Raw genomic sequence first — 26,351 nt, 5'->3', positions numbered from 1 at the left:
AAACACAGAAGACCCTTTTCCCTGAATATTATTGTCAATTAACCTTTCAAACCATTCCATTACGTCTGTAATTGTTGCCTGCTCTAGAGTCTTTCTTTACGTAAACATGTCATAGCCTTTGTGAAATAGTGACAAGAAGAAAGCAATTGTCATAAGACAAACATAGCAGGTCTTATTTGCAGTTTACCACAAGCCATGCAAGGGACACAGCAAACAGTTGGTAGAAGGTGCTCTGGTCATTACAGGCCAAAATGTAGCATTTGTGCCTACATGCAAAATGGTATGTATTGTGATTTAATGCTTGCATGTTAAGTTAATGAAAGAAGTCTAGTCGAATATTTACTTAGCGTATTCCTTTATGAATGTAATGTTTTTCTTTTCCTTTGCAATATTTCCCTCTGTGACGTTTTTCTGTTCATGTACAGCACTTTGAATTGTGTTGTTATTGAAAAGTGCTATATAAATAGACCTGCCTTGCCTTGCCTTAGATTACTTGTTAAAATAGAACAGTCAACATGCAGACCCAAATCCGATGTAGAATATGAGACAGGATTTGAAAATCAATATTTACCGGTGGGCAAACAATTCAATTTCTTGATGTCGCCCAGCTGGTAGAGACATACACCAAAAAAACCTCAGCTGTAAATGTTGTACAAAGTATTACCAAGTATTGACTTTACACCTCACAGTTATGCACCACTTTGTATAGGTCTATCACATAAAATCCCGCTACGATACATCCAGATTTTTGGTTTTAATGTGAAAAGTAAAAGGATCATGAATACTTTTGAGGCACACAAACATATTTACAGCTAGCAAATTGAAAAATAAAACAATCAAGAAGAACAAGAACATCTAAGTTTACTGACTCACTCTCAAGAGGAACGTCCAAAGCACAAACACTCTGCCACAGAAACAGCAGCAGCCCTGATCCAACCAGTGTCCTCATCCTTACAGTTCATTTAGTCCAGGTTGGGTTTAAGGCCTCCAGTTCAAACGTTCTGAAAACAATTACAGAAAAAAACTTGTGTTTCAAATTATTTAATTCTGCACCTGACAAAGCTTTTACAAATGAATATGAAATGTACATAATCTCAATAATCCCACCACAGAGGTATTCAGACATTATCCAAATAGTATTTTTTTTTATGAAGCGGGGCACTACCTCAGTATGAAACATTTCATTTGGTTTATACAGAAAAAAAAATCCATCAGTCAAAATTGTATTCAAATATACTTTGGGGTCAGTTTTCGTCATCCAAATAAACAGGCTCATTTGTAGAAAAATGGCCTTTGCTTGGCATTTTATTGCAGACTTTAATGTTTTGCTGTAGCTGTGATCGAAAAGAAGAACATCGCTCTTTGATAGTTTTGGAACTTTGGATTTGACTATTTTGCTCCAGTAACAATTTCAGATAAGATAAAATAGTAGAAATTTGACCAGAAGGTTTAAATAAATAATAGTAATAATTAAATCTAATTAAATTTTATTTGTATATGAACTATTTGTATAGTCCAATTCACAAATAAAAATAATTAACTTAGAAACCAAGATAAAGAACGATACAAAATAATTAACAAATCATGTCAAATGTAAAATTTCTACATACTCCACAAACAGTACATTTCTGCTGTGAAGTCAGATGTTTTACCATTGAATGTAAGTTGTGAAATAAATAGAATATGTGAAGTAATGTCTAAACAAAGTTCATATATCTCAAGATTGTAATCAATTAACTTTATTCCAATGCCTTGCTGACTGCTAGAACGGATGTAACAAATTTAATGTCTCAGCCTTTACGTGACTCTTCAGACTGAACTCTGATTAAGAGGTGCCTCAAATTCATAAAGCCTGAACTCAATATAAGATTAAACTTTCAGATAAAAGGATTTAATTACGTCTCTCCGTAAATACATTTTTCCATAAATATGTAATGAATCCCGCATTGTCTTAGTTTGTCGAGAACAAAAGTTTTGCAAACCTACCTCTCTCCTGCAAACCTAAATCACCGCTCTCTCCTCCCCATCACTGTTGGCTTCTCCACGCATAAGGAATTCAATTACTATTTCTCAGGAAATGATTCTTCTTTGTGCACTACAGCAATTAATGCCCCAGTCCTTCAAATATCAGGTCAAGAACCCTGGAACGAGTAGAAACACATCAGTAATTGAGTTTCTGTCCGTCACTGCCACTTACGCTCTACCCACCCATCTCATGAATAATGAATGAGCTCCATACAACTCCCACACTTCACCCACTCCACCGTTTAGGTCAGGCTCTCGAAAGTTCCCAACATCTTCATTAAATACAAACATAGTTTTTCATAAACTTTCAGGAAAGAAATGTGCAAATGCACTCCCCCAGCAGCCGTTGGAGGGACATTTGCTTCTCTTCTGCATGTTTACTTTTCTCCAGCTGAATCAGTTTCAAAAACAGCTTTGGGCCAAATGAAAAGCACAAACCTACCTCGTCCCTGCACTGTTTGCATTCTTGATGGTTCTGACAACATCACGGTGTGGGCTGAAGCAATGCGCAGCAGATTATGAATGAATTGTTTGTTTCTGTCACATGAATTTTACATCGCTCAAGTCACATGATCATTTGGTATAACTTTTCAATGGTAAAGTCTATTTTCTTTTCTAGAAAGAATGCCTGCATGGGCTTCCAGAAATAACACTCTGATGTTCATACAGACCCTTTAGAACCACATCAAGTTTATGATAAAACCACATTTTGAAAGGCCTTAAATAAAGTATTTATTCTAGTCATTCTTACAGGGACATAAATATGCATGACTCCGAAGGTGATATTATCTGTGGCCTGATCCTCACAATCTCTTCAATCTAAATCTCCCAAACACAACATCAGCTGCCTCACACTGAACAGGAAAGCAGAAAGAGCTATGATGAGCTCCTTGGCTCTCGGAATGAGCATTTCTGCCCATACATTGGACTATGGCAGGCCTGTAAGTGAGCAGCGATCAGTGCCATGCACCAGATTGCACAGTGAAGAGGCACAGGGGCGCGTGGGACCAGCTCAGTGACGACAAAAGGGTCTCTATGCCCGTGGGTCTCCTCTGGCACGAGGGCCCAGGGCTCCGGTAAGAGCAGATGGCATGTGAGAGGGGGTGTTAAACCGAACAGGCTCTCTGTTCAGGCTCAGAACCGCTATCATTGACACTTTGACGTCACTGCATGAGGAGGCGTGCATGAAGAAGATGGAGAAAAAAAAAAAACTCTGCTGAAAAAGATGCTGCAAAATGACATCATCACTACAGTGCATTATCAGAATTGTCTCACGATCAGAGGCAAAAGCTTATGTTAAAGCTGTGTTAAACAGAGGAATACAATAGCAATAGCTGCCATAGTTTAACTTTAATAGTATTTAACGTTTTCATGGAGAACTTTTGGTCAACTGTTCTTTACAACATTGCTTCGGTTCATTAAGGCTTTCTTAAGATCCTGTCATAGCATTTTAATTAAGTTGAAGTACCAGAACTATAACAGGTGATTACAATGTGTTGATTTTTTGTTTGTTTTTTGCAGCCCGTTGATGAATTGTTTACGTCTAAAAGTGAGTTGTACAGATGGCCACACTTTTGTCTCTTGAATACTTTGGTATAAAACTTTATTGATCACTCACTGAATGCAAGATGCCCAGGTTCTGCGGTTGCAAAACAAGTCCAGGTCATCTCCCTTCCAGCGCCATGCTTGACAGCTGGTTAGAGATTTTTTTTTTTTTTTTTTGCTGGTATCGTTTTCGGCTTTATCCAGGCATAGTTCTGTTCAATGTGGTCAAGAACCTCTACTTTGGTCTCAATTGTCCGAAGATATAGTTCAAGGAGTCGTGTGGTTTAACTTAAGCCATACAGCAATATTCTTATTAGACAGAGGGCAATTTCCCATGATAACACTTCCAAACAAGCAAAAACAATTTTTATTAACCCATCGAAACCATTAAAGGACCACAGCTTAAGTTCCAGGATTTTTGCAGACGCCTGCCACCTCTGGTGACAAGTTAAAACGACACCAGTGTAGTGCACATGCATGGGAAAAGAGAAAAAGCATCTGACTCAGTGTCTGTGTCAGCACGGGTCTTTTGTTTAGAGGATACACTAATTTAGAGATACTCAGTCCCTTTTTAGGATTAAACTTAAAGGTTACCTTTTTTGACAAAGCTTATAGTTAGAGTGGCTTAGGTTATCCTGAGCTATCTCTCTAGTTATGCTGCTATAGGCTTAGGCTGCTGGAGGACATCAGGGTCTATTTCTCTCACTCTGCTGAGTTCTCCTACTGTTCTCCAATTTTGCATTATTGTTGCTATTTCAACTTTTAACTTAATGTTCTTTCTGTCTTTTTTTCTCTTCATAGTAGGTACACCTGGTCTGGTGTTATGTTAGCTGTGACATCATCCATGGGGGCAGGATAAGCAGCCATTACCCTTTCTAACATAGAAAGGATTCCTGGATCAATGTGTGTTTCTGTGCTTTTTTGTGTGTCTGCTCTGTCTTCTCTAACCCCCAGTCAGTCGCAGCAGATGGTGGTTCACACTGAGCCTGGTGCTGGTGGAGGTTTTCCTCCGTGTTAAAGGGGAGTTTTCCAATTTGCCGTCACTACATGTATGGTCAGTAAGGATTGCTGCAAAGCTATCAACAATGCAGACTGTCCACTGTGGCTCTACTCTCTTTCAGGAGGAGTGAATGCTGCTTGTCAAGACTTGGTTTCCTTGGATAGCAAACTTTTTAACCAATCTGACTGTATGATTTGATTGAATTTGACTTTGTAAAGTGCCTTGAGATGACGAGTTGTGAACTGGCATTATATAAATAAAACTGAATTGATCTGAATAGAGGTTTACGTCGTCTGTCTTAGGAAACCTACAAATATTGAAGTTAGCACATGTTCTCTTGGTAATGCATTGGTCACGGCGGAGGTCAACGAGAGCCAGCATGGCGTCACACCCAGATGCATGTCCAGGATTTGGCTTCAATCACTCTCTCATGAACTGCCTAATCCAGCCTATAGAGAAAACTGCAGAAAATAAAGAATAACTCAGTTTACACGTCTGGAAAACACTATGCACATTAAAGTTTAACCCTAAAAATGCCAACAGATGCATATTGAGTGTGAAATTTAGCTTTTGAGTCTTTTGCTATTTTTGATTTTAATTTTGCAGCATTCCACCGGCCAAATAAGAGGGGAATAAAATATATCAATAACTCATGGGAACATAGATTCTTAAATATTTTTCTCTCCAGAATAACCTTTTTTTTACTAGTAATAGTAATAGTAATATCATCTTTATTGTCATTGAAACATACATTACAACAAAATTTGTTCTCTGCTTTTAACCCATCACCCTTGGGGAGCAGTGGGCTGCCATGTGCGGCGCAATCTGGGGTTAAGGGTCTTGCTCAGGGACCCAGAGTGCAGGCACTGGGGATCGAACCGGGTACTTGCATCCTTCTCTGAGTGCAAGCACGCTGCTCTAACCACTAGGCCAGCACTCCCCGCAACACTAGTATAGACTATTAGGTTGGATAAAGACCCTAAAACCCTTACCAAATTGATGGACAGCAAAAAAGTGCTTCCCTAAACTCATTGCTGACATCTTTTCTCTTTTGCAATGTGTCAACAGACATCTGTATGTATGTTGTGATGATCCCACTTTCTGTCAATCCTTTGACAAGCAACACTTTCTAATTCCCACTCATTTCTAATTTCCAACACCATTCTGACAGTGAAAACTAAGAAATGTTGTTTGCTTCTATAAAAAAAAATATTTAACTTTTTTTATTTGCTTGCTATGAAAGTACTTTTTTATGATTATTATCTTTTTTTACATTTTTAAGAATATAATTACTTAAAAGGGTATTAGCAGCCACACATCATGACATTCTCCAAGAGAGGTTAAGTGTTGAGAAGTTTATTTTGGGAGGATCTTGCCTCTAAGTGACTGTCTGAGCTAATTGGTATGAAAAATTAAAATTCTTTGAGTGCTTCTTAAGAGTGATGAAAATGACTTTTTCATCCCTTTTACTTAATATCAATTAATCAGAAGTGGGTAGAGTATCCAACTATTGTACTCGAGTAAGAGTAGGACTACTTCAACATATTTTTACTCAAGCAAAATTAAAAAGTACCCAACCAAGAAATTATTCAAGTAAGAGTAAAAAATATATAGTATTTAGTGAGAAGGCTACTCGAGTACTGAGTAACTAATTACATATTTTTTTAAGCAGCACAAAGGGGCAAAAAGTGTAAAGAGAAGAATGCTGAAAAACAGAGGTGCATGTGTTTTTTGTCCGAACATGAGGAAAACATATTACAATTATCAAATGTAGAATGAGCTTAAAAATACAAGAATTTGCACTTAAATGTATTCTTGTATACAGTATGTATCTCGTAATGCATCTACACTTTCTAGAAATTATGTGTAAAAAGTGTACAAAGAACTGCAACAGCAATAATTGAACTAATTGAACAAAATTTTGTTCTGTATGCACTCTGTACATACAAAATGACAAATAAAGTGGTCTAAGTCTAATAAACAATACTGATTTCAATATCAAGGCAAATTAGATTTTAAAGGTGGCCTTTATTACATCTGTTAGGTCTAAACATTAATAATGCTCGTGTCTTATTTTCCACAGTTGACAGGCTAACAAATCCTCCTGTGTCCGTGACTTCCGAACTCCACTCCACCAGGGCCTGCAATGAATTTGCTAACTTCTTTACTGAAAAAAATCCTAAAAATTAGAGGATCACTTTGTACTACCATATCAACACCAGAACCAATGCTTTATTCAGCTGGAACTATTTCTGACAAAATGTCCCATTTCAGCGAAATAAACCACAAAAGCTTAGAGCAGATCATTCAGCAGTTAAGTTCCTCCTCCAGCTGCCTTGATGTTCTACCCACAGCTTTCTTTAAAAAAGTTTTACCTGTCATAGCGTCTGATTTGACCCAGATAACAAACACGTCCCTTCTGTCAGGTGTTTTCCCCCAGTCCCTAAAAACAGCAATTATCAAACCACTGTTTACCAACAATTTAGACAAACTTCTACTCCAGAACTACAGGCCCATCTCAAACCTCCCCTTTATCAGTAAGATTATTGAAAAAGCTGTATTCCAACAATTAAACACCTTCTTAACAACGACCAGCCGCTTTGACGTATTCCAGTCAGGTTTCCGTGCTCACCACAGTACAGAGACCGCCCTTATCAAGGTGTTTAATGACATCCATATAAATACAGACTGTGGAAGAACCACCGTGCTGGTACTATTGGACCTTAGTGCAGCGTTTGATACTGTCGATCACTCCATTCTGTTAGAACGCCTGGAGAACTGGGTCGGCCTCTCTGCTACAGCTCTCCACTGGTTTAAATCCTACTTAAAGGACAGGGACTTTTTTGTATCAGTAGGTAACTTTACATCCCAGACGACAAAAATCACATGTGGGGTTCCCCAAGGGTCCATCCTGGGTCCCCTCCTCTTCAATATCTACATGCTCCCTCTAGCCCAGATAATAAAAAATAACAACATCAGCTACCATAACTATGCAGACGACACACAGCTCTACATCACCATGTCACCAGGTGACTATGAACCAGTTCAAGCACTGAGTAAATGCCTAGAAGAAATCAATACGTGGATGTGCCAAAATTTTCTTCAGTTGAATAAAAACAAAACAGAAGTAATAATTTTTGGACCAATAGAGGAGAGATCAAAAGTTAGCACACAGCTTCAGTCACTTCAACTAAAAACCACTAATCAGGCCCGAAACCTGGGTGTAGTGATGGACTCAGACCTGAACCTTCAAAAGCATCTAAAGACAATTACAAGGTCGGCTTTTTATCACCTGAGGAACATTTCCAGGATTAAAGGACTAATATCTCAGCAGAATCTGGAAAAACTAATCCATGCGTTTATATTTAGTAGAATTGATTACTGCAACAGTGTTTTCACAGGTCTGCCTAAAAAGTGGATCAGACAGCTGCAGCTGATCCAGAACGCTGCTGCCCGCGTTCTCACTAAGACTAAGAAAGTAGAGCACATAACCCCAGTTCTAAAATCCTTACACTGGCTCCCTATATCTCAGAGAATAGACTTTAAAATACTTCTGTTAGTCTATAAATCCCTGAATGGCTTAGCACCTAAATACATCACAGACTTGTTATCAGTGTATCAACCCTCCAGACCACTCAGGTCTTCTGGCTCCAGCCTACTCTGCATACCTAGAACCAGAACTAAACAAGGAGAAACAGCATTCAGTTCCTATGCTCCACTTATCTGGAACAAACTTCCAGAAAACTGTAAAAGTGCTGAAAGCCTGAGTTCCTTTAAATCGAGACTAAAAACACATTTGTTTAGAATTGCCTTTGAATGTTCAAGTTAAAATGTTTTACTGTTTTCAAATGTTCTTTTTTGTTTCTACACTATCCCTACTTGCTTTTATTTTGTTTTATTTTCCTATATTTTAATCATGTAAAGCACTTTGCATTGTCTCTGTACTGAATTGTGCTATATAAATAAATTTGCCTTGCCTTGCCTTGCCTATTAATACTTAAAGAGATCAATGTTGTTATTGAAAGAGCAATGTTGGCAGTGAGACATGCTGATACTTTAAAACTAACAACATTCTTTCAAATATTATCAATTAGGTATTTAATTCATAATGTGACGACACATTGTATTTTGATTAAAGCTTTCTTACCACATAACTTATATTTACAGTGCTAAGCTCACAATCATGAAAAATCTGCCGATGCCCAGCCCCATTTCCCAGATCAGACTGTGACATCATTATAATGGTGTCCTTAATGGCAGCTGACAAGAGTCAAGAACTACTTCATGTTATAGTACCCCCCCCATGGGACTTTCTTTTTTACTACATCTCATAAGCAAAAAAAATCACAATTTGCCTCACAAAAATAGCAGTCAGTCAACATTAGAATGCTTACCTTTTTGCTGTTTGGTCTCTGTTGACACTTTCTGCCTCAAAGCACGAAGCCTTTCTCCTTGTTATGGTCAGAAACTGCCGTCTTACAGCATCTCCCAACTGATTTTCATCTCCCCTTATTTTTTCTCCATCTTCTCAAAGCAGGGGATGAAACAGGCTAGTGTAAACTGTTAGGATAGCCGCTTCTGGCCTGGGTCACTCGCCTGGCTAACATGGCCTGAGAGACTGGGATAATAAATCCATTGTGAAATCCACTCATGAATATAACGTCATCTTCACTGTGTTGGGGACACAAAGCAAGGCAGAGCTGCCATGGCATGCACGTCAGTAAAGGAGGGTTCTGTAAGTTAGAAATCACCCCGTTCAACGTCTACCAGAATCATCTGAAATTGTCCTTAAAGTCGACCAAAATGCGTGTTTTCCTTATGTTTACTGTGTCTGTGTTGCAGCGTACTGGGCAGTGTGGTGGACTTTGTCGCTTCACTCTGGGTGTCACGAGCGCACACTCTCTCACACAAAGCATTTCTGTTTGAAACAAAGTCAGATTGTTGTGGGCAGGGAGAACACAGCTTCCAGACACATGTGGGTGCATTTATCTCCTCAGGTGACAAATAGAGCCTTGCAGCTTTGCACACATATACAGCAACTAATGAGGAATTGCAAGATATTCATAATTTAATAAAAGTATCAGTTTTATTTTGTTACATAATGAATTGTGGCATAAAGTTTCCAGTTAAATATGAAATGAGACATTTACAGGAACTACATTATAAAGCTGGATTTTGGCTTATCCTTGTCCCGTCCTTCATCTTAAGGACCCTGCCTGCAGGTGGGGAGGCCACATAAAGGCAGCTTCTGGGTACTTTTTTACTGTCCGATCTGGAGAGAGAAGATAGAATGCTCCTCTCCAAGACGAGACGTTTAAGTATCTTGGCCATGAGTGATAAGAGAAAGTAGCAAGAGATTGATAGGTGCATTGGGATCCTGTTGAATGTAACATGGGAGCTGCTCTGAACTGTTGTTGTGAAACAAATCCTGAGCTAATAGGAAGAGCTCCTAATGTACAAAATCATCTTTGTTCTGATCCTCACCAATATTCACCAGCTGACTCTCTTTTTGCCCCTGTGCATCAAAAGAGTCAGCTGAGGTGATTCAGGGATCTGATCAGGATGTCTTCTGGGCACCACTCTGGAGGTTTTCCCTAGCTGTTCCACTGGGGGGAAACCTCTGGGCAGACCCAGAACTCTCTGGAAGGTCTAGATGTCTCTTCCTACCTGGTGTCACACACGCTTACACCATGTGCACATTCATTGTCTTCCCGTCTGGCTCAAATATTTCCTCTAAGTGGCTCACCAAAATAAAACACCCTCTAAGAATGACCTACATGCAAAGTTAGAGTTTAGCAATTAATTAATTGGGAGAGAAATAATTACAAGTTTCAGCGCTGAGATATTTGCTTGTCACTCCACAAACTCCAGCAGCAAAAGAGGCAGAACAAAGGGAATCACAAATATCTATCCCTTACTCCCGCTTCTCCTTGCTGACCTGTAAACTTAGACACACCAATCAAAAGGGTTGTGTCTTCCTCATTTGTCATCTGCTGGAAGAATGTGTCACCATGAGGGCGTTATCTGTATTTTGAATATGAATCCTCATGTGTGTCTTTAAAGTTGTACTTGGTAATCCTGTTCAGAAACACTTTTTGTTATACTGGGTAAAAAGGTCCTTTGATCCTGAAAGTAGTCAACATATTATGTATTCAGAAAAAGGAGGTTAAAACATTTAATCTCTGTGAGAGCTGCGGGCCTGTAAAAACTCTGACCAATCAATACCATTTGCACCGAATGGCAGGGATTGGTCAGAGTTTTGGTCCCACCCTCATCTCCATCTGTCCTTCAAGTTCCTGGGGAATTTGCCTTATCTGCTGGTTCTCCCACATTCGAATCGTGCTCACACAACACTAGTGTGAGTGCAGTGCACGTTCCTTTTTAGTTCCCTGCTTGCTGGCTGCTGATGCACAGTGTTTATGTATCTGGTTAGCTTAGCAGTTAGCTTCAGTGTTAGATGTTCATTGTAGCTCTGCTGCTCTCGCCATATACTTTTAACATGGCTGAGAGCACAAGAAGCAAACCACATACAAGTTTATGAGAAGTGACATAAATGTGACAAAATGTGAAAAAGTACGTGCACATCAACTCTCCATATTATTTTTCAATGCCTCTGATGAGGTCACAACAAGCTTTCTTTGCTATAGTCAGTTGCATCCACAGCTTTGGCACTAAAGTGTTTACTGTGTCTCGCGATATGAGCTGTGCTTCCTCCCAGTTGTTGGGGATATTTTTGTGTTTCACTGTTGTCAGTTCATCATTTAGTTTAACTAAAGGCATTCATTAGAATTTGGTGGTTTTTTTTCTCCTCACCCTCCGGTTTGCTCCCCTGACAGCGGTATAGGCTCTCCTTTTGAACCGTGTAACCTTGGGAGAGATCTGAGTTGATATTTTTGGCAACAAAACTGTAACATTTGCCAAATGTTGCAGTCATAGAGGTTATGTGAAATAACTGCAGTCCAGACGTTACATTGCTAGAGGCAATGGTCTCTGATTTTTCCTGTTCCCCTTTGCATTTTAAAGACTGCTATGCCGCTGCCTCCTAGTTTATTTTGTTCTCCGGCTGACCACTGACAAAGCGAGTGTCTCTGTGATTGGCACTGATGCTCAGCACCTGTGACAATAAAACTGGCATTTTCAGCAACATTTCTTTCCCTCTTGAGGTAAATGTTAAAGCTTCCAGACAGTGGATTCAATCATTACCCAGTATGTTTTTTTTAGTGCATGCATATCCAAAACCCCAACTGGAGCTTTAGCTTCAAATGCCTCTTCATTAGTAGCTGAATAAAAATAGAGATTTCTTTCTTCGTTGGCAATTTCTTCAAAGAGGATTGAAAGAGCAGAACTTGTACAGAGCTTTGAGCAGCTAGTAAATGTAGAAAGCCTGCATGAATGTGGACGGAGTAGCAGTCCAACCAGGGACTAGTCTCCCCTGAGACAGGTTATTATGTACATTATCCTGCATGACATGAAAGTCCTCTTAGTGGCACTTGTACGTAAATTGACCAAATGTGGTATGCAGCACCCCAACTTGATGTAGGAATATAATAAACTGCACCTTAGAGAGAATCTATAACAGAATCTCAATGAGTCCAACTGTTCAATCATTGACTAATGAGGACTTACATCATGTGCAGGGCAAATGTATAGAACAAAAATCTTTAGGAGTGTTTAGACATGTTGGGTTTACATATAATGACTTGCAAAAGATTTGTACCTTTTAAAACTGTTCTCATTTTATTGTGGGATAACCACAAAATCATATAAAAAAACAGTTCAGTTGTGAAAGCAAAGGAGTGCATAATTATTAAGTCAAAGTAAAAAAAAGATAAATGGCTGTCTTTTTTCTTCCAAAATATTTTTGAGAAGGGTGTGGTGTACCTCACATTTGTATGCAGTCCCTTGTAAATAAAATGTATTTAGGGGGAATCAGGGGAGAGAGCATTAAACAGAGAAGCAGCCAAGAGGCCTATGGTAACTCAGGAGGGGCTTCAGATGTCCACAGTTCAGTCGGTAGAGTCTGTCAACAGGACAACTTTAACCATGCACTCTACAAATGTGGACTTTCTGAAAGATTGGTAAGAGTAAGCCATGATACGTCTAGGATAAAGGTTTGTTACAAGCCATCTGGACAACACAGTACAGTGCTTGGTACTAGTCAGTATAGACAAGGAGGCTGGTTGGAGGCAAATACAAGGCATCCTTAAAGAAAAACTGTTGAAGGCTGAAAAATACTTCAGACAGGCATTGAGGATCCCCTTTCAACAAAAAGCCTCTGGCTTTTTTTTAGGGATGGATGGACCAGCCAAAGTTCAGACCTAAATCCATCTGAGAATCTGTTTCCAACTGGACAAGGCTGGTAGAGACATAAGCCAGGCCCTCCAGCTGAAATTACAGCAGAAGATAACAACGTATTGACTAAAGAGGGATGAACACAAACACGTCAGATTGCTCTGATTTTTATTTGTTTTAGAAAAAAATTAAAATACTGTGCACTGTTATGTGTTGGTCTATCATCTAACAGTCCAACCAAATGTATTAAAATGTGTGGTTGGGCCCTGTGAAAAAGTTAACGGTGCTGTAGGTTTTCAGTAGAGCAGTTGATGAGATGACAGCTGGAGTCACAATGGTACTTAAATAAAAATAACTCGTACAAGATTCAAAGATTCCTTATGGTCACCGCGTTACAGTGGTGAAATTTCTTTTTGGCCACTCTGGCTAAGAGTACACATAAAAAAGAAACAAACAAGCAGGCACTGAACAAGTTACAGTTTTTTTTTTTTTTTGTTCTGTTTTTTTTTCATTATAGCATTCAAAAGATTAAAAAATGAAAGCACATGGCACAAAAAGAAAAATCAGAATCACCTTTGCAACCCTGACCTTGTCTGAGCAACCGAGTGCAGCTGTGAGTGGTCACTGTTTGCCACCTAAATCTCATACAAGGTTAATCAAATTCTGAGTTTTACAAAGGCCAGTTTGATTTGCACATAAATCTTCATTATATCTGCTTAGAGCACAGCCACGCACTCCCAGCTAAAAACAAACTGCAGTATGTTTTTACAGTCAGCACACACCATGTTCCACTTTACTCCTGTTCCATTAAGCTTCTGGGGCAACTGGTTGGAAAAATAAAAACAACAGTGAGCAACTTCTAATATTTACCTGACACTTGTGTGCAAAGCTTCTATCGTGTGAAATTGGTCTGGGCGAGCCGGTGGCTATCTCCAGCAATCACTGGGTGAGAAGTGGGATACAACCTGGCCAGGTCGCCAGTCCATCACAGGGCAACGCAGACACACAGGACTAAAAACCATGCAAACAATCACTCACACCTAAGGGTAATTTGGAGAGGACTAGATAGTGGGTCTGGTGCTCACCTTTACTTTAGAGATAGAGCCCAGTGGACCAACGCCAGCAAATTACCTGGCACCCAAAGTCATCACTAACTGTAGAAACTTCACACTGGATCTCAATCCTTGTACTTCATTTTCCAGTTAAACATTTACTTTCATTTGATTGGTAACAATCCATTGCTTTTCCCCTTTACTCCAGGTGAGCTGGTCCTGGTTTCTCAGGTTTAGGAGTGGCTTAACACGAGCAATGCAGCATTTGCTCCAGGAATCTGACCAATCACAGAGCTGACATTTCACACACCTCTTAGGGAGAAATTTCTCTCCTACAGGTGATAATACTGCAGACTCACAGTGACATCTAGTGGCAGCTTTTTTTTTTTTGAAAGTCTTCTTGTTTATCTGCTTTAAAAAAAAACAAAACTTCAATCTGATTTTCTGGGTATGGCAGGAAATTGACTGTATTTTGCTTCAGTGACTTTCAGTCTTATCTGTGCACAATACATTTAACAAAATAAGACAGCCGCTAATGCAGAACTCCTTTTCTGTCTGTCTTTCAGATTGCTTCATTGTCTGATCTGGCATCTTTTGCTGCGTTTCTTTGTTTGTTTGACTGCTTGTCATCTACCAGCCTGTTTGTTAGGGGACACATCTCTCTGAGCTGATGACGAGAATACAAGACTGAACTGCTGTTGGGAAAATAGTGTTGCTATTCAAAACGAGCTCTGTACAACAGATCCAAAACTTACTCTACAAGTGGTACTAAATATATTAAATATGAGAACATTAACTGCTGTGACTCAGAAAGGATCTGTGCTGCTAATAACAATGCTGCCACATCTTACTGTCCTAATTTCCATGTTTGTTTTTGTTCCCATTCTTGCAGCTGTTTTCACATAAACCGGATGAAATTCTCCTTATAATGAAAACAAACATGTCTTTTAATATTCCCCTGTAGCACAATATATGACACAACAGTGGTTAATCACAACATAAAAACCATTCATCTTAATCTAATGACTTAATAAACAAAGTTCATTGTTTAATGAGGTCACGAGTCGACTGGTTTCTTTTTACAGCTTCCTGTGGCGCATTCCTCTGACCGTCCAGTCCACTTAAGTCGATTCCTGGCAAAGATGGCGTACGATTTATCCATAAACGGCCTGACCGGTGACCACATCATGAAGCGGCCCAACCAGCCGAGGCCAACGGCGCCGTACATGACTGCAAAGGCCGAAACGCCACGATGCACCTGGCAATGCCAAAAGCAAAACTATGAGTGCATATTAGCATTCGGATTAATCAAACCTTATTTAAGTTGTTGTGTTTGGAGTTAACCTCATCTTTCTCATCGATTACAGTCATCTCCTCCATGGCCATCTCATAGCTGACGTCCTTGTATTTTGCCCCGTCGTAGCCTGGCTTAGAGATGTCAACAAAATCGACTTTGCCGGGTCGTTTTTTCTGCAGGAACTGGAGGAAGCGGATCTCCGTCAGGCAGATTGGACACTGCCCATCATACAACACCTGGAGTAAAGTGGAGATAAATGAGGTTAATATGTTAACTTAGGTCCTAGAGCAGGGCCAAACTTCAAATGCACCTCTAGTTCCCCAGCAGTCCACCCATCCTTCACAGCCTGTCACATTCTTTCAACCCCACCCTTTCTTACCCTCAACCAAATCTAATTATAATCATCTTTATTTGTCATTGCAACTTGTTTTATCCATTACAATGAAATTTGTCATTGCAACTTGTTTTATCCATTCCAATGAAATTTTTCTTGTGCCTTTAACTGATCCCTCATCATTTTCCTTGCTTCCTACTCTCATCCGTCCTTTCTATCCACTACTCTTTGTAGTAGATTGCATCTGGGGGGGGGGTCCTAAGTGGGCTCAGGAAAAGCCATTTCCCAAAGACTGCACCCCCACATCTCACCGGATGACCCATCCTCAAACCCAGTCCATCCATCCCCTCAAAGCTCATATTCATATTGATGAGGTATGGCCATTGATCATGAAAGACAATTTAATCTGTTGGAACTTTCAAAAGACACAAGCATGAACAGACGAAAAGGGGACTGCAAAAACGAATCCCTGGACTACATTCAGTATTTACTTAAAAATGTGGGATGAGTGGAATATATTAGGCAGAATTTGAATATTGTATCCTCAAGGTCTAAATGTAACTGCCAAGCAAAACTGGCAAGCGGAAGGATGTTGGCAAGTTTCAAAGCCTCTCCAATATCTCCGAAATCTGCAGCTTTTGATAGCTGTCCCTGGTCTGCAATGATCAGTGTCAGTTAGAACCGGCCTAAGGAAGAGATCTGGTGACAGGGTCATGGATGCACATGGGAAGGAAAGTCAGGCCCCTATGGTCTGATCCAATAAGGTACTGCCATTTACATTCCCAAAGAACTGAAACTTAGTTCTGGTACGAAGATGTCAGAGTTGACTCAGCTCCCTTGAGTCAATACGAAAATATGAATGAAAATATGTATCATCTCACTTCTACTTAATAATGTATATATAGTTTTTATACTACACTTTGACACGACTTTATCAGGTTATTTTAAATTCTCCTAACCTAAATTGTATTTTTTATACCACACGTGTACCGGCCAGTCAGGAACGGAGTTTAAATTTTCACGCACATCTTGGATTAATGAAAAAGGCAGAAACATCTCACCCTGACACCTGCAGATTCAGAGTTAAGGCTCCTCCGCTGGTGTCTGCAGAACCCCGGCGTCACCAGTCTCACTGTCCTTGGATTTACACAACTGGAGGACCTGACCGAACCCGCCGTGGCCAAAGCCAGTCTAACTCTACAAAACATAACTAAAAAAAAAAATAAATAAATCTAAATAAATGTCTGTTTAAAGTCTCAGCTTAATGCAGCCGCATGTGACGGTAGCCGAGGAGAAGTCGTGGAAGAAGCAAACATCTGCAGACGGAGCAGTGTTTACGTTACACAAGAAAAGTATAAACACATAACAGCTGAGCTTCTCTTCTTCTTGAGTTAGGGCAACATAACACTGCCACCTTCTGGAAGGTCTTTGTATAAAAAAATACAAAGCTCTGTCACTATCCTTTTTTGGCAAATATTTATTTGTTGCTTACATAACGTATGTAATATAGATAAAATAAGCTTCACAATTTTTATTAAATAATCAAACTTTAATGTCTGCTCATGGATAACAAAGTATGACAGCATATTGCGTGCAAGACCATGGCTACAATTACTGGCACTCTAAGATATGTAATAAATAAATAAATACAAATCCTTAGAATAAATTGAGTTTCAGTGAATTTAAACTGAAAAGTTTAGAAAAAATCTGGCTTTAGTGTAGTGCTGCAAAGAGTGGCAAATTGGGGGTTCATCTCCATTGCAACCTTTAGTATATATCTTGTTTGGGAGTTGAGGCAGGAAAAAGCATTTTCTGTCTTACCATCACACAGGTGTTCATAGAGTTTGCTAAACTCTACCGGGACATATGGATTGGTAAACTGAAACTAAGATGGGCTTTTGGTTATCTAGCAGTCTATGCAGGTTCATCCACACAGAGACAAGGGATGTGAAAAGAACCTTATGCCTGCAGTGAAATACTGCAGAGAAACGGTTATTCTGTGCTCCCTCTTCTCTCTCAAAGGCCCTGGGAACATTGTAAGAGTGAATACCAAAAAAACACACACTATTTTAAATAAAATTCTGATGGACCCTTGCAGTGAACTCAATAAGGGTCATTGTTGAGTATTTCAACAAGATAATGATACAAAACATTTGTCCTAATCTATAAAGTTTTGTCCTTGGCTATTACAGTACCCATCCCTAACACTTTCAGAAAACATGTTAGTTGAACATATACCCAAGACTCTGGAGGATGATAAGACCGTAAAAAGGGGAATAGTCAGAGATCATTAGCCTGTATAGACGAAACTTTTAATATCTCAAAGGAAAAAAAGTCCTGCCCCATATGCAAAAGAGGGTTGTACAAGGTAGTAGCACCAGGGGTAGATTGACTGAACTTATATAGTGTTTTTCCAGTCATACTGACCACTTCAAGCACTTTACACTAGAGCATCATTCACCCAATTAAACTCATATTCATAAACCGATAGATTGGTAGGCAACTTGGGCCTTGCCCAGGGAGACATCAATGTGACAGCGAATCACATTGATGGAATCACACCCACAGTCTTCTAATTGCAAGACAACTACTTTACCCTATGAGCCACAGTCGCCCCACTGAGTCAGAGTGGGGTAATAAAATGTTTGCCGTCAGTATTTTTTTTAACCGTAATTTCTAAAAAATAAGATTGTTTTCCTGGCAAAGCAGTGTTATAAAATTAGACAATGCCAATTTCTAAAAATAATAGTGTAACATTTATACTCTTGCAATAAAAATGGATCTATTTTAAAGCTTTTTACCTAACTCTACAAGGAATGCAAACAAATGTTTACACTACATGCAAATACATCAGTATATTTAAAGAAAGAAAGACATCATGAGGTTATCAACAGTTTACAAAGTTTTTTCCTAGCTGCATTCCGTTAAATATGAAATTTGCAATCTTTAGTTGAAGAAACCTGAGTGGAAGATTTTAAACAGTTTGAAGGGCATATTCTTGATTTTTAGTGTCTTCTGACCTATTTAATTTCTACTTTTTTAAAATGTTAAAACTCATAAGTCGATATTGTTTTAACACAGTGTTATATTTGAACTGTTGTCTAATTTAAATATCCACATGCTACTTACATGCTTTTAAATTGTGTTATAACAGCTATCAATCTTTATCTGCGAACCTTAACTAGAGCGCTTACAGACAGATGCATGAACCAAAACAGGAGATTTGATCAAGGACACAGGCTGAAACTTTTAAACCAACTGTTGCATTGCATGATGAAACTGTTAAAACCTTATCCTTGATAATATTTGGTTACTCAGTGAGGAATTTTTTGAGCTCTGTGCCTCTGGAGGGGGTTACTGCTTTTGTTGTGAACGATCGCTTGTATTTTTTTGTGGAAGCACACGTGATGAGATCAAAGGCCTTACAGCAGAGGGCTGAGGGAGGAATCCAAAGTTTGTTACATTAACAGAGTTCACAGACGGTTAAGGACGGTTCTTAAGGACTGCACAGAGGTGAGGAAAGCAATCTGTTTATTAGAGAGTAAAGACAGGAACAGGATTTATTTGGAAATTTGCAGTTGCTTATTGCATCTTCTTATCTGTTCCTATTTCCCAGTCTGAGGATTCAACATGCCACCTGCGGCAGCAACTAATCTAGGCTACAAGCCACCAGATGGAGGCTGGGGATGGGCTGTCGTCTTTGCCGCTTTCATCTCAATAGGATTCTCTTATGCCTTTCCCAAGTCCCTCACCATCTATTTCAAGGAAATTCAGGAATATTTTTCAGTTTCTTACAGTGAGATTGCCTGGGTGTCCTCGGTCATGCTGGCTTCTATGTATGCAGGAGGTCAGTTGCTGCCATAGGCTACTTTTACACAAATTAAACAAAGTCACTTGTGAAATTTGATCTGTTGGTACTAGCATACCCGATATCGGCTATATGTTAGGAAAGCCCTTCTGAGATCATTTCTTGTCCTTTAAAGCTTTATGTCTGTCTGTGAGTGAAGAAATATTTCCTTCCCACATGCAGGTCCTGTCAGCAGTATGCTTGTAAACCGGTATGGAAGTAGACCTGTGGTCATGGTCGGTGGGCTCATGGTGTGCACTGGTATGGTGCTCGCTTCTTTTGGAACCACCATAATCCATCTGTATCTCTGTGTCGGAGTAATTGGAGGTGAACAACACTTTGCTTTTATTTTCATGAGTAATACATTTTGGGCTTAACTTTTACTTATTCTGTTACCTTTTTTTATAATAACCAAAGTTACTGTATCTTCATTTTAAGGCTGATTTGTAGCGTTCAAATATTTGCTTTAAGAAGCTCAAAACTGAGCAGTTTTGACCGGTTTTGGATGTGTTGAAACCCTCGCAGTTTTTCTTTTTCTTTTCTTTTTTTTTTTTTTTTTTACAATGGCCCACTTAGCCTGTTTTCTTTTTCTGTGAGGTCAGTGGCCCTTGTTCAAAGGAATGTGTTAATGTTTTCCAAAATTACTGCAAAATAAGGCTATCTTCAGAGCAACAGAATGTAGCACGTTTATGAAGTGGAAGGAAAAGGAGGCATTGTTTGAAAAATCTTTATTAAGATATCTGAAAAGTGTGGTGTGCATATGTATTCAGCTCCCTTGAGTAATTAGGTTGATAAATCACTACAGTTGCTACAAGTACAGGTTATTACTCCACAAGGTTTGCGCATCTAGAAACAAAAGGGTTTTTCCCTTTTTTTTCTTTTCAAGATACACCAAGAACTGATAGATTGGATGAAGAGTCCCTTTGAACAGCAATGTTCAATGGTTGCCAAAGATTCTCAGACTCAACATCTGGACTTTGACTGTGTCCTTCCATCTCGTTGAATATGCTTTGATCTATTCCATTCTATTGTAGTTCTGGCTGTTTATTAAGGTTAATTTTTAACCTGCATTGTCCAGCATTTAGCCATATCAAATTTCCCATCAAAATGGACCAGCTTTTCTGCTAGTGCTGAAAGAAAAGCTCCATAAGTCAGAGCACGGGTTCCAGCGGAGTGCCGACTCACAGGGCGCAGGTAAAGATGGGTGCCATTAGTGTTCATGATTGCTATACTAAAGATTTAAACTAGTCTTTTGTGGTTCTGACAGTTTACTTAGGGTTGTCCAGAACAGCTGGATTGATACTGAGATTAATTTCCAAACACTTGGACTGCTTTTCCTTATTAAGAGACTTCCCGAAAGCAATTGATTGCACCTGATATTTTTTAGGCGTTTTATATTGAAAAGGGCAGAATACAAATGCATGTTTTTTTGTGATTTTTTCTATCACTCAAGTGTTCACAGCCCTGTATCATTTTTATTCCACTCCTCAATATGATGTGCAATTGTTTTCTTTCAACAGGTTTCGGTCTCGCCTTCAACCTGCAGCCAGCCCTGACAATCATCGGCACTTACTTTCAGGTCAAAAGGCCACTCGCAAATGGACTCGCTATGACAGGAAGTCCAGTCGTTCTTTCCACTCTAGCCCCCCTCAATCAGTTCCTCTTTGATTCCTTTGGTTGGAGAGGGAGTTTCCTCGTCCTGGGCTCCATTGTTCTGAACTGCTGCGTGGCCGGCGCACTGATGAGGCCGGTTAATAAAAAAGCGCAATCCCAGCCCGATAATGAATCACCAATGAGCAGGGGGAAAGCCTCTGTAGAAGCTGCTTCTGAAGACTTCAGCTCTCCATCAGCTAACCCTCTGGCTGAAGACATTAAAAACAAGAGCAAATGTCAGAGCTTTGTTTCCAGATATATAGATCTCTCCCTTTTCACGCACAGAGGCTTTCTCATTTATCTTGTCGGTAATGTTGTCATGTTTTTTGGCTTTTTCGCTCCTATTGTGTTTCTGGCTCCTTATGCAAAACATCAAGGGACTGATGAGTATTCAGCAGCTTTACTGCTCTCTATTTTTGCTCTGGTGGATATGTTTATCAGACCAGTTACTGGATTCATAGGCAACAGCAAGTGGATTAGACCGAGAATACAATATTTTTTCAGTTTTGCAGTTTCATACAATGGTGTGTGCCACCTGTTGTGTCCACTGGCATCAGGATATGGGGGTCTGGTTGTGTATGCGGTCTTCTTTGGTCTAGCATTTGGAATGCTCTGTGCACTACTTTTTGAAGTTCTGATGGACCTTGTCGGAGCTCATCGCTTCTCCAGCGCAGTCGGACTCGTCACCATTATCGAGTGTGGACCAGTGCTTCTTGGACCCCCCATTTCAGGTTTGTGAGCACTGTTCGTGAAGATGAATTAATGCAAATTATATAAACTGACTTACAGACCATGGATTCTCTCTTTTAGGGGCTCTGGTTGATACATTCGGGGACTACAAATACATGTACTATGCATGTGGTGTGTTCATGCTGGGACCAGGGATTTTTTTATTCATCATGCATTACTACAACTACAAGAAGCTGGATGAGGAGCACAGGCAGAGAGTTACCGTGGAGATGAGGACTTCTGAAGAGGCAGTGGAATTTAAAATGAACCCGAATGAGAAAACAGACAATGAAACACAAGGAGAAACTTTCTAATTAGTTTAGTTTATAATTAGTTTCTTTCCTTAATAAGGCTATGTGTCTGAAAAGAATAACTACTGTATTTCTAGAACAATAAGTCACACTGTTTTTCATAGTTTGGCCGATCCTGTGATTTATAGTCCAATGTGATTTATATATGTTTTTTTCCTCTTTATGATGCATTTTCTGACTGATGCGACTTATATTCCGGAGCGACTTATGGTCCGAAAAATACGGTCTGGTACGTGTGTTAGATCTTCTTAATCCTTGGAATTGCAATTCATATTTTGTGTTTTCCTATGTTTTATTTTATTCAGTGAGTTTTTAAAAAAAATGTAAAGACTGAGCTTTTTTCCCATTTTGCCACATTAAAACCATAACTTTGTTGTATTTTGTTGTAGTTTTATGTGATGGACAAGAAAAGGATAGAGCGCAGCGGCTCTCTGTCGGAAAGAAAAGGATTTATGGTTTACATGTAGGGCCTCAGTTTGGATGGAGAGCATCTGAGAACTTATATTTTCAAGTATTACATCAGATTGTCGATTGAATATAGCTCTGGATTGTGACAAGGTCCTTTTCAGACTATATCTATACTGCAGCTCTGGCTGTATCTTTAAGGCCTGTCTTCTGCTGGTCTTTTGCTCTGTGTTTAACCTAATCCATCTTCCCATCAAGAACAAGAAGAATCCCCACAGCATGATGCTGCCACCATCACGTTTCACCTTAGAATCAAGAATCTTTCATTGTCACCGTGTGTCACCGTGGTGAAATCCTTTTTTCTGGGACTCCGGCTTAGGGAACACAATTACCGGTTTAGGGACAGCGTGTTCAGAGTGGCGTGTCTTAGTTTTGCACCAACGTGTTCTATGCTGGTCTTGTCTGACCGGAGCGCCATCTTCACATTTGCTCTGCCTTCTAGATTGCTTGTTGCAAACTACAAATGAAACTTGTGGCATTCTTTTTGAGAATAATTGTATACGTGTCACTCTTCTCCAAAGGCTACATACTGTATGTTTAATGCATGACTAAATGTTGATTTGACAACATGTTATCCCACTCCAGCCACAGTTCTCTGCAACTTATTGAGAGTTATCATGGGCCACTTGGCTGCTAATTATTTTTCTCATTTTCCTTGCCTTCATTTTTTAGGTTGACAGCCATATTGTTCAATTAAATATTTAAAGCCATTGGTATTATTTTAATACCAAACCATTCCAGTACATAACACCTGATCTATCTTGTGCGTTCCTTGGTCATAATGATGCCACTTGTTGAACAATGTTCACTAACAAATGCTCTGAGGCTGTCACAGGATAGGCTTTTCAATGCTAATCATTGAATTACACACAGCTGCTATTTGCTAATTAAGTGACTTGTGAAACTGCTTACAATGTTTTTTCATTTAGGGTTGTTGTGCGAAAGGGGCTATAAGAAATGCATGCCGCACTTTTCCAAATTGCATTTCTCAAAAAGTTTGAAAACCTTTAGCATTTTTGTTTCACTTGCCATTTATGTACCACTTGGTCTTGTTCTCTGACATACAATTTTAATAAAGTAAATACAAGTTTGCTATTGTAACATGACAGAATAAGTTAAAGTTCAAGGAGTATAAACACTTTTGCAAGGCACTGTACATGTACTTATTAACTCCCTAAAACTAGAAATCTAATAGTTTTATTTATATTTATACTGTATTTATACTGTTTGTAGGGTGGCGCAAAGCAATTATTCATCTTTTAACCACTAGATGGCAATGAACCCTATCATGTGAAAGTTGCAACATACAGTATCACTTCAGCTAAGCAGGCAAAATATTAGGTCTTTACTGCATTGGGTCCTTTAATTCAGGTGACGACCCTCTCCGTTAAAAATAATGAGTTTAATTATCTACATCTTTCTTGTGCAAAATTCCTCCTCTTACCTCTGCACTTCCTCTGTCCTTAAATTTTAATCTCTCTAAAGTAGAGAGAGAGAGAGGGAGAGAGGGAGAGAAAAAATTTCATGTTCTAGTCTGCAGTAAAATTAGTTTTCAGTGTCATGGGGATCAGTAAAAAAAAAAGCTGTTCTACTGCTGCTTTACTAACGTCATAAAAACTCACTCTGAAGTTGGTGAAATATTTCAGAATGGACTTTTGAATAAGAGAAGAGAACTCTGTGTGCATTTTAATAATAAGCATTCATTTACGTGTGACCGAACCATTGAAAAGCTTTCCTTAACCCCAATGGCATACAAAAGCATTGTACGCATCACAGATTGAGTAGAACTGCAGAACTGACCCGCAGACAACTATTATGTGAAGCTGACTTTCTGACTCTTGCAGCACCACAGTGAAAAACTCGAAAGGAAATACAATCTGTGATCTTCAACCAGGTCAGATCTCCTCCTCACAGGTCAACCGTTCTCAGCCCACACACTATAAGATTGCAGTGCTCCTCCTCCGGCATACACAATACAGTAATTCACGGGCAAGACATCCGAAAGCAAAACATTGTCGTTATTACAGACATATGCTTAAATGGTCCATCTGTATTGTGTCCCTGCAAGGTCTGTATTGACTTACTTTATGGTGGGAGGAAGCTCTATTACAAAAGTGAATCAATATGTTTATTCATATCTCTGGATGCCACTGTCTCATGGATGGTTGGTGTTCTCCTTGGGATATGGTTTAGTTTCAATCAGCTAAACATCACTGGTTCAGAATTGACCCATCTAGCATCAGTTCCACTTGGTGGCTTTTCAAACAGTATCCATTTTAATGTAATTTGTGTATGTAGCACAGATAGATAACAAAAGGAGGACTTAATAAAGAGATGGAACTCACAGGACCAAACAGTCCAAGTCAAGACACAGATCTTTAAAGTTTATTGAAATGTTGAAACATTTGAACCTTTAAAGATAAATCTGAAGACAGCAATTTATATGACTCCATGTCTGTTCCCTCCCTAAACTTTGTACAATCATTTTATATGCAAAAATAGCCTTTACATCCAAAGATACTTCCTTTTCTTACATGTTTAACATAAAAACAAAAACATCTAATACCTATGTACTTATATCAAAGTAACTGTGTAAAAATAGCGCTTTAACTTTTTCACATTGTGTTATGTTACAGCTGCAAACGTTGCTGCATTTTTATAAGTACAAATCTGAAAAGTGTGTTTTGCATTTCTATTCAGCCCTCTCCACTCTGATATGACAAAAAAAAATCAAATGCAAGACTAGCTTTAATTTGCAGTTACCTTAACATCTTTATTTAGTTAATGAGTATAATGCGACAAAGTATAGAAAAGTTCAACTGTTATTTATACTTTTGGAAGGTACTATATGAGCTTTTTACTATATGGGGGGGGGGGGGGGGGTTCCTTTTTATCTTTTCTTTTTCTGGGTTCATTATTTTAAGCTCCAATTGTTAAAAATAGTTTGGTTGTATCAGTACAACCAAATTTGGTATCCATAGATTATCTCAATTTAAATCAAGATTATTTAAATGGAGTTTGTAATTGCTGAATAAAATGTGAATATACGTATTTAAGCATATTAATTTGAACAAAAGTTCAGAAAAAAGACTAAAGACGCTAATTCAGAAAAGTCCAAGAATTCCTGCAAATTTAGACCTAATTGTGTTTTATTTTCTAAAGACATTGTATTACATCTATATCTATTGTTTGTGTTTCTGATCCCTGTGGTTATTTGTTGAAATCCCATGGCCAATATGTCTATAGCAGATTATGCATGCATTACAAAATATTACTTTAATATATGCCAAAATAATAAGAAAACTTCTCCAAGATGGGTACACAATGATGCACAGTTGGTCTGAAATGCCCAATTGTGGAGGGTTTGTTGTTTGCAACAGAAGAAGTCAGGTTAGTTTTATTATCATAAAAATGACACATTAAGAGGCAAAAAATACATTCTTCACCTAAAAGCTAAGTTGGGTGTAAGGGAAAATATTGCAATCTTAGGTTTAAAATTGATGCATAAATCTCCCCTGATGGAAGCATTGAATGTAAATATGTGAGTTTGGGACCACTAAAGCAATTCAAGGCGTCTTTGTTTGAGAAGTATCTGGTCATTAAAACACAAGAGTGCAAATCCAGATTTGGTACTTATTACAGCAGTATGTTAAAAGACCTGAGGAGCTAAAATAGTATTATTTCAGATACTCACAGTAGAGATGCAGACAACATAAAAAAAGAAAACATAGTGGAAAAAGTTGGTTTAAGACTTTATTCAAGAAAAGGTTGTGATACAGCAAATAACATGACCATCTTCCC

The 26,351-nt window shown here is 38.9% G+C and overlaps 3 protein-coding genes across 4 annotated transcripts in view; 1 reads left to right on the top strand and 2 right to left on the bottom strand.

Moving 5' to 3' along the window:
- nfascb (neurofascin homolog (chicken) b) overlaps positions 1–14,040 on the bottom strand; it is a 30,906-nt gene extending 16,866 nt beyond the window's left edge. For both annotated transcript variants that reach the window (XM_021318183.2, XM_036140330.1), the window contains exons 1-3: positions 13,733–14,040; positions 1,987–2,141; positions 874–1,001 (exon numbers count right to left, since the gene is read on the bottom strand). In XM_021318183.2, coding sequence (XP_021173858.2) covers positions 874–949 — 76 coding nt within the window. In that variant the 5' untranslated portion in view covers positions 950–1,001; positions 1,987–2,141; positions 13,733–14,040. The remainder of the gene's footprint in view (positions 1–873; positions 1,002–1,986; positions 2,142–13,732) is intronic.
- A 323-nt stretch (positions 14,041–14,363) lies between these two features.
- On the bottom strand, positions 14,364–16,927 carry LOC105928556 (uncharacterized protein At5g50100, chloroplastic). Its single transcript, XM_012865861.3, has 3 exons — positions 16,607–16,927; positions 15,259–15,447; positions 14,364–15,172 (listed from the first exon to the last, which is right to left on the bottom strand). The coding sequence occupies exons 1-3, from the start codon at positions 16,751–16,753 to the stop codon at positions 14,972–14,974; spliced, it is 537 nt and encodes a 178-aa protein (XP_012721315.2). The 5' UTR covers positions 16,754–16,927; the 3' UTR covers positions 14,364–14,971.
- Positions 16,928–18,943: 2,016 nt separating this feature from the next.
- slc16a7 (solute carrier family 16 member 7) lies at positions 18,944–23,625 on the top strand. The gene is made up of 5 exons (XM_012865969.3): positions 18,944–19,058; positions 19,162–19,392; positions 19,576–19,719; positions 20,913–21,776; positions 21,856–23,625. The coding sequence occupies exons 2-5, from the start codon at positions 19,176–19,178 to the stop codon at positions 22,086–22,088; spliced, it is 1,458 nt and encodes a 485-aa protein (XP_012721423.2). The 5' UTR covers positions 18,944–19,058; positions 19,162–19,175; the 3' UTR covers positions 22,089–23,625.
- The last annotated feature ends 2,726 nt before the right edge of the window (positions 23,626–26,351 follow it).

The sequence above is a fragment of the Fundulus heteroclitus genome, chromosome 1 (genome assembly GCF_011125445.2).
Source record: "Fundulus heteroclitus isolate FHET01 chromosome 1, MU-UCD_Fhet_4.1, whole genome shotgun sequence".
NCBI lineage: Eukaryota > Metazoa > Chordata > Actinopteri > Cyprinodontiformes > Fundulidae > Fundulus > Fundulus heteroclitus.
The sequence above is the reverse complement of the archived record's forward strand: the minus strand, read 5'-3'. Positions and strand labels throughout refer to the sequence as shown.

Coding starts and splice junctions, on each gene's coding strand:
- LOC105928556 (XM_012865861.3), bottom strand. CDS start 16,753: ATGTTTTGTAGAGTTAGACTGGCTTTGGCCACGGCGGGTTCGGTCAGG. Junction 15,448..16,606: donor CTGAATCTGCAGGTGTCAGG/GTGAGATGTTTC, acceptor ACTTTACTCCAG/GTGTTGTATGATGGGCAGTG. Junction 15,173..15,258: donor TAATCGATGAGAAAGATGAG/GTTAACTCCAAA, acceptor TGGCATTGCCAG/GTGCATCGTGGCGTTTCGGC.
- slc16a7 (XM_012865969.3), top strand. CDS start 19,176: ATGCCACCTGCGGCAGCAACTAATCTAGGCTACAAGCCACCAGATGGA. Junction 19,720..20,912: donor CTGTGTCGGAGTAATTGGAG/GTGAACAACACT, acceptor TTCTTTCAACAG/GTTTCGGTCTCGCCTTCAAC. Junction 21,777..21,855: donor TCTTGGACCCCCCATTTCAG/GTTTGTGAGCAC, acceptor TCTCTCTTTTAG/GGGCTCTGGTTGATACATTC.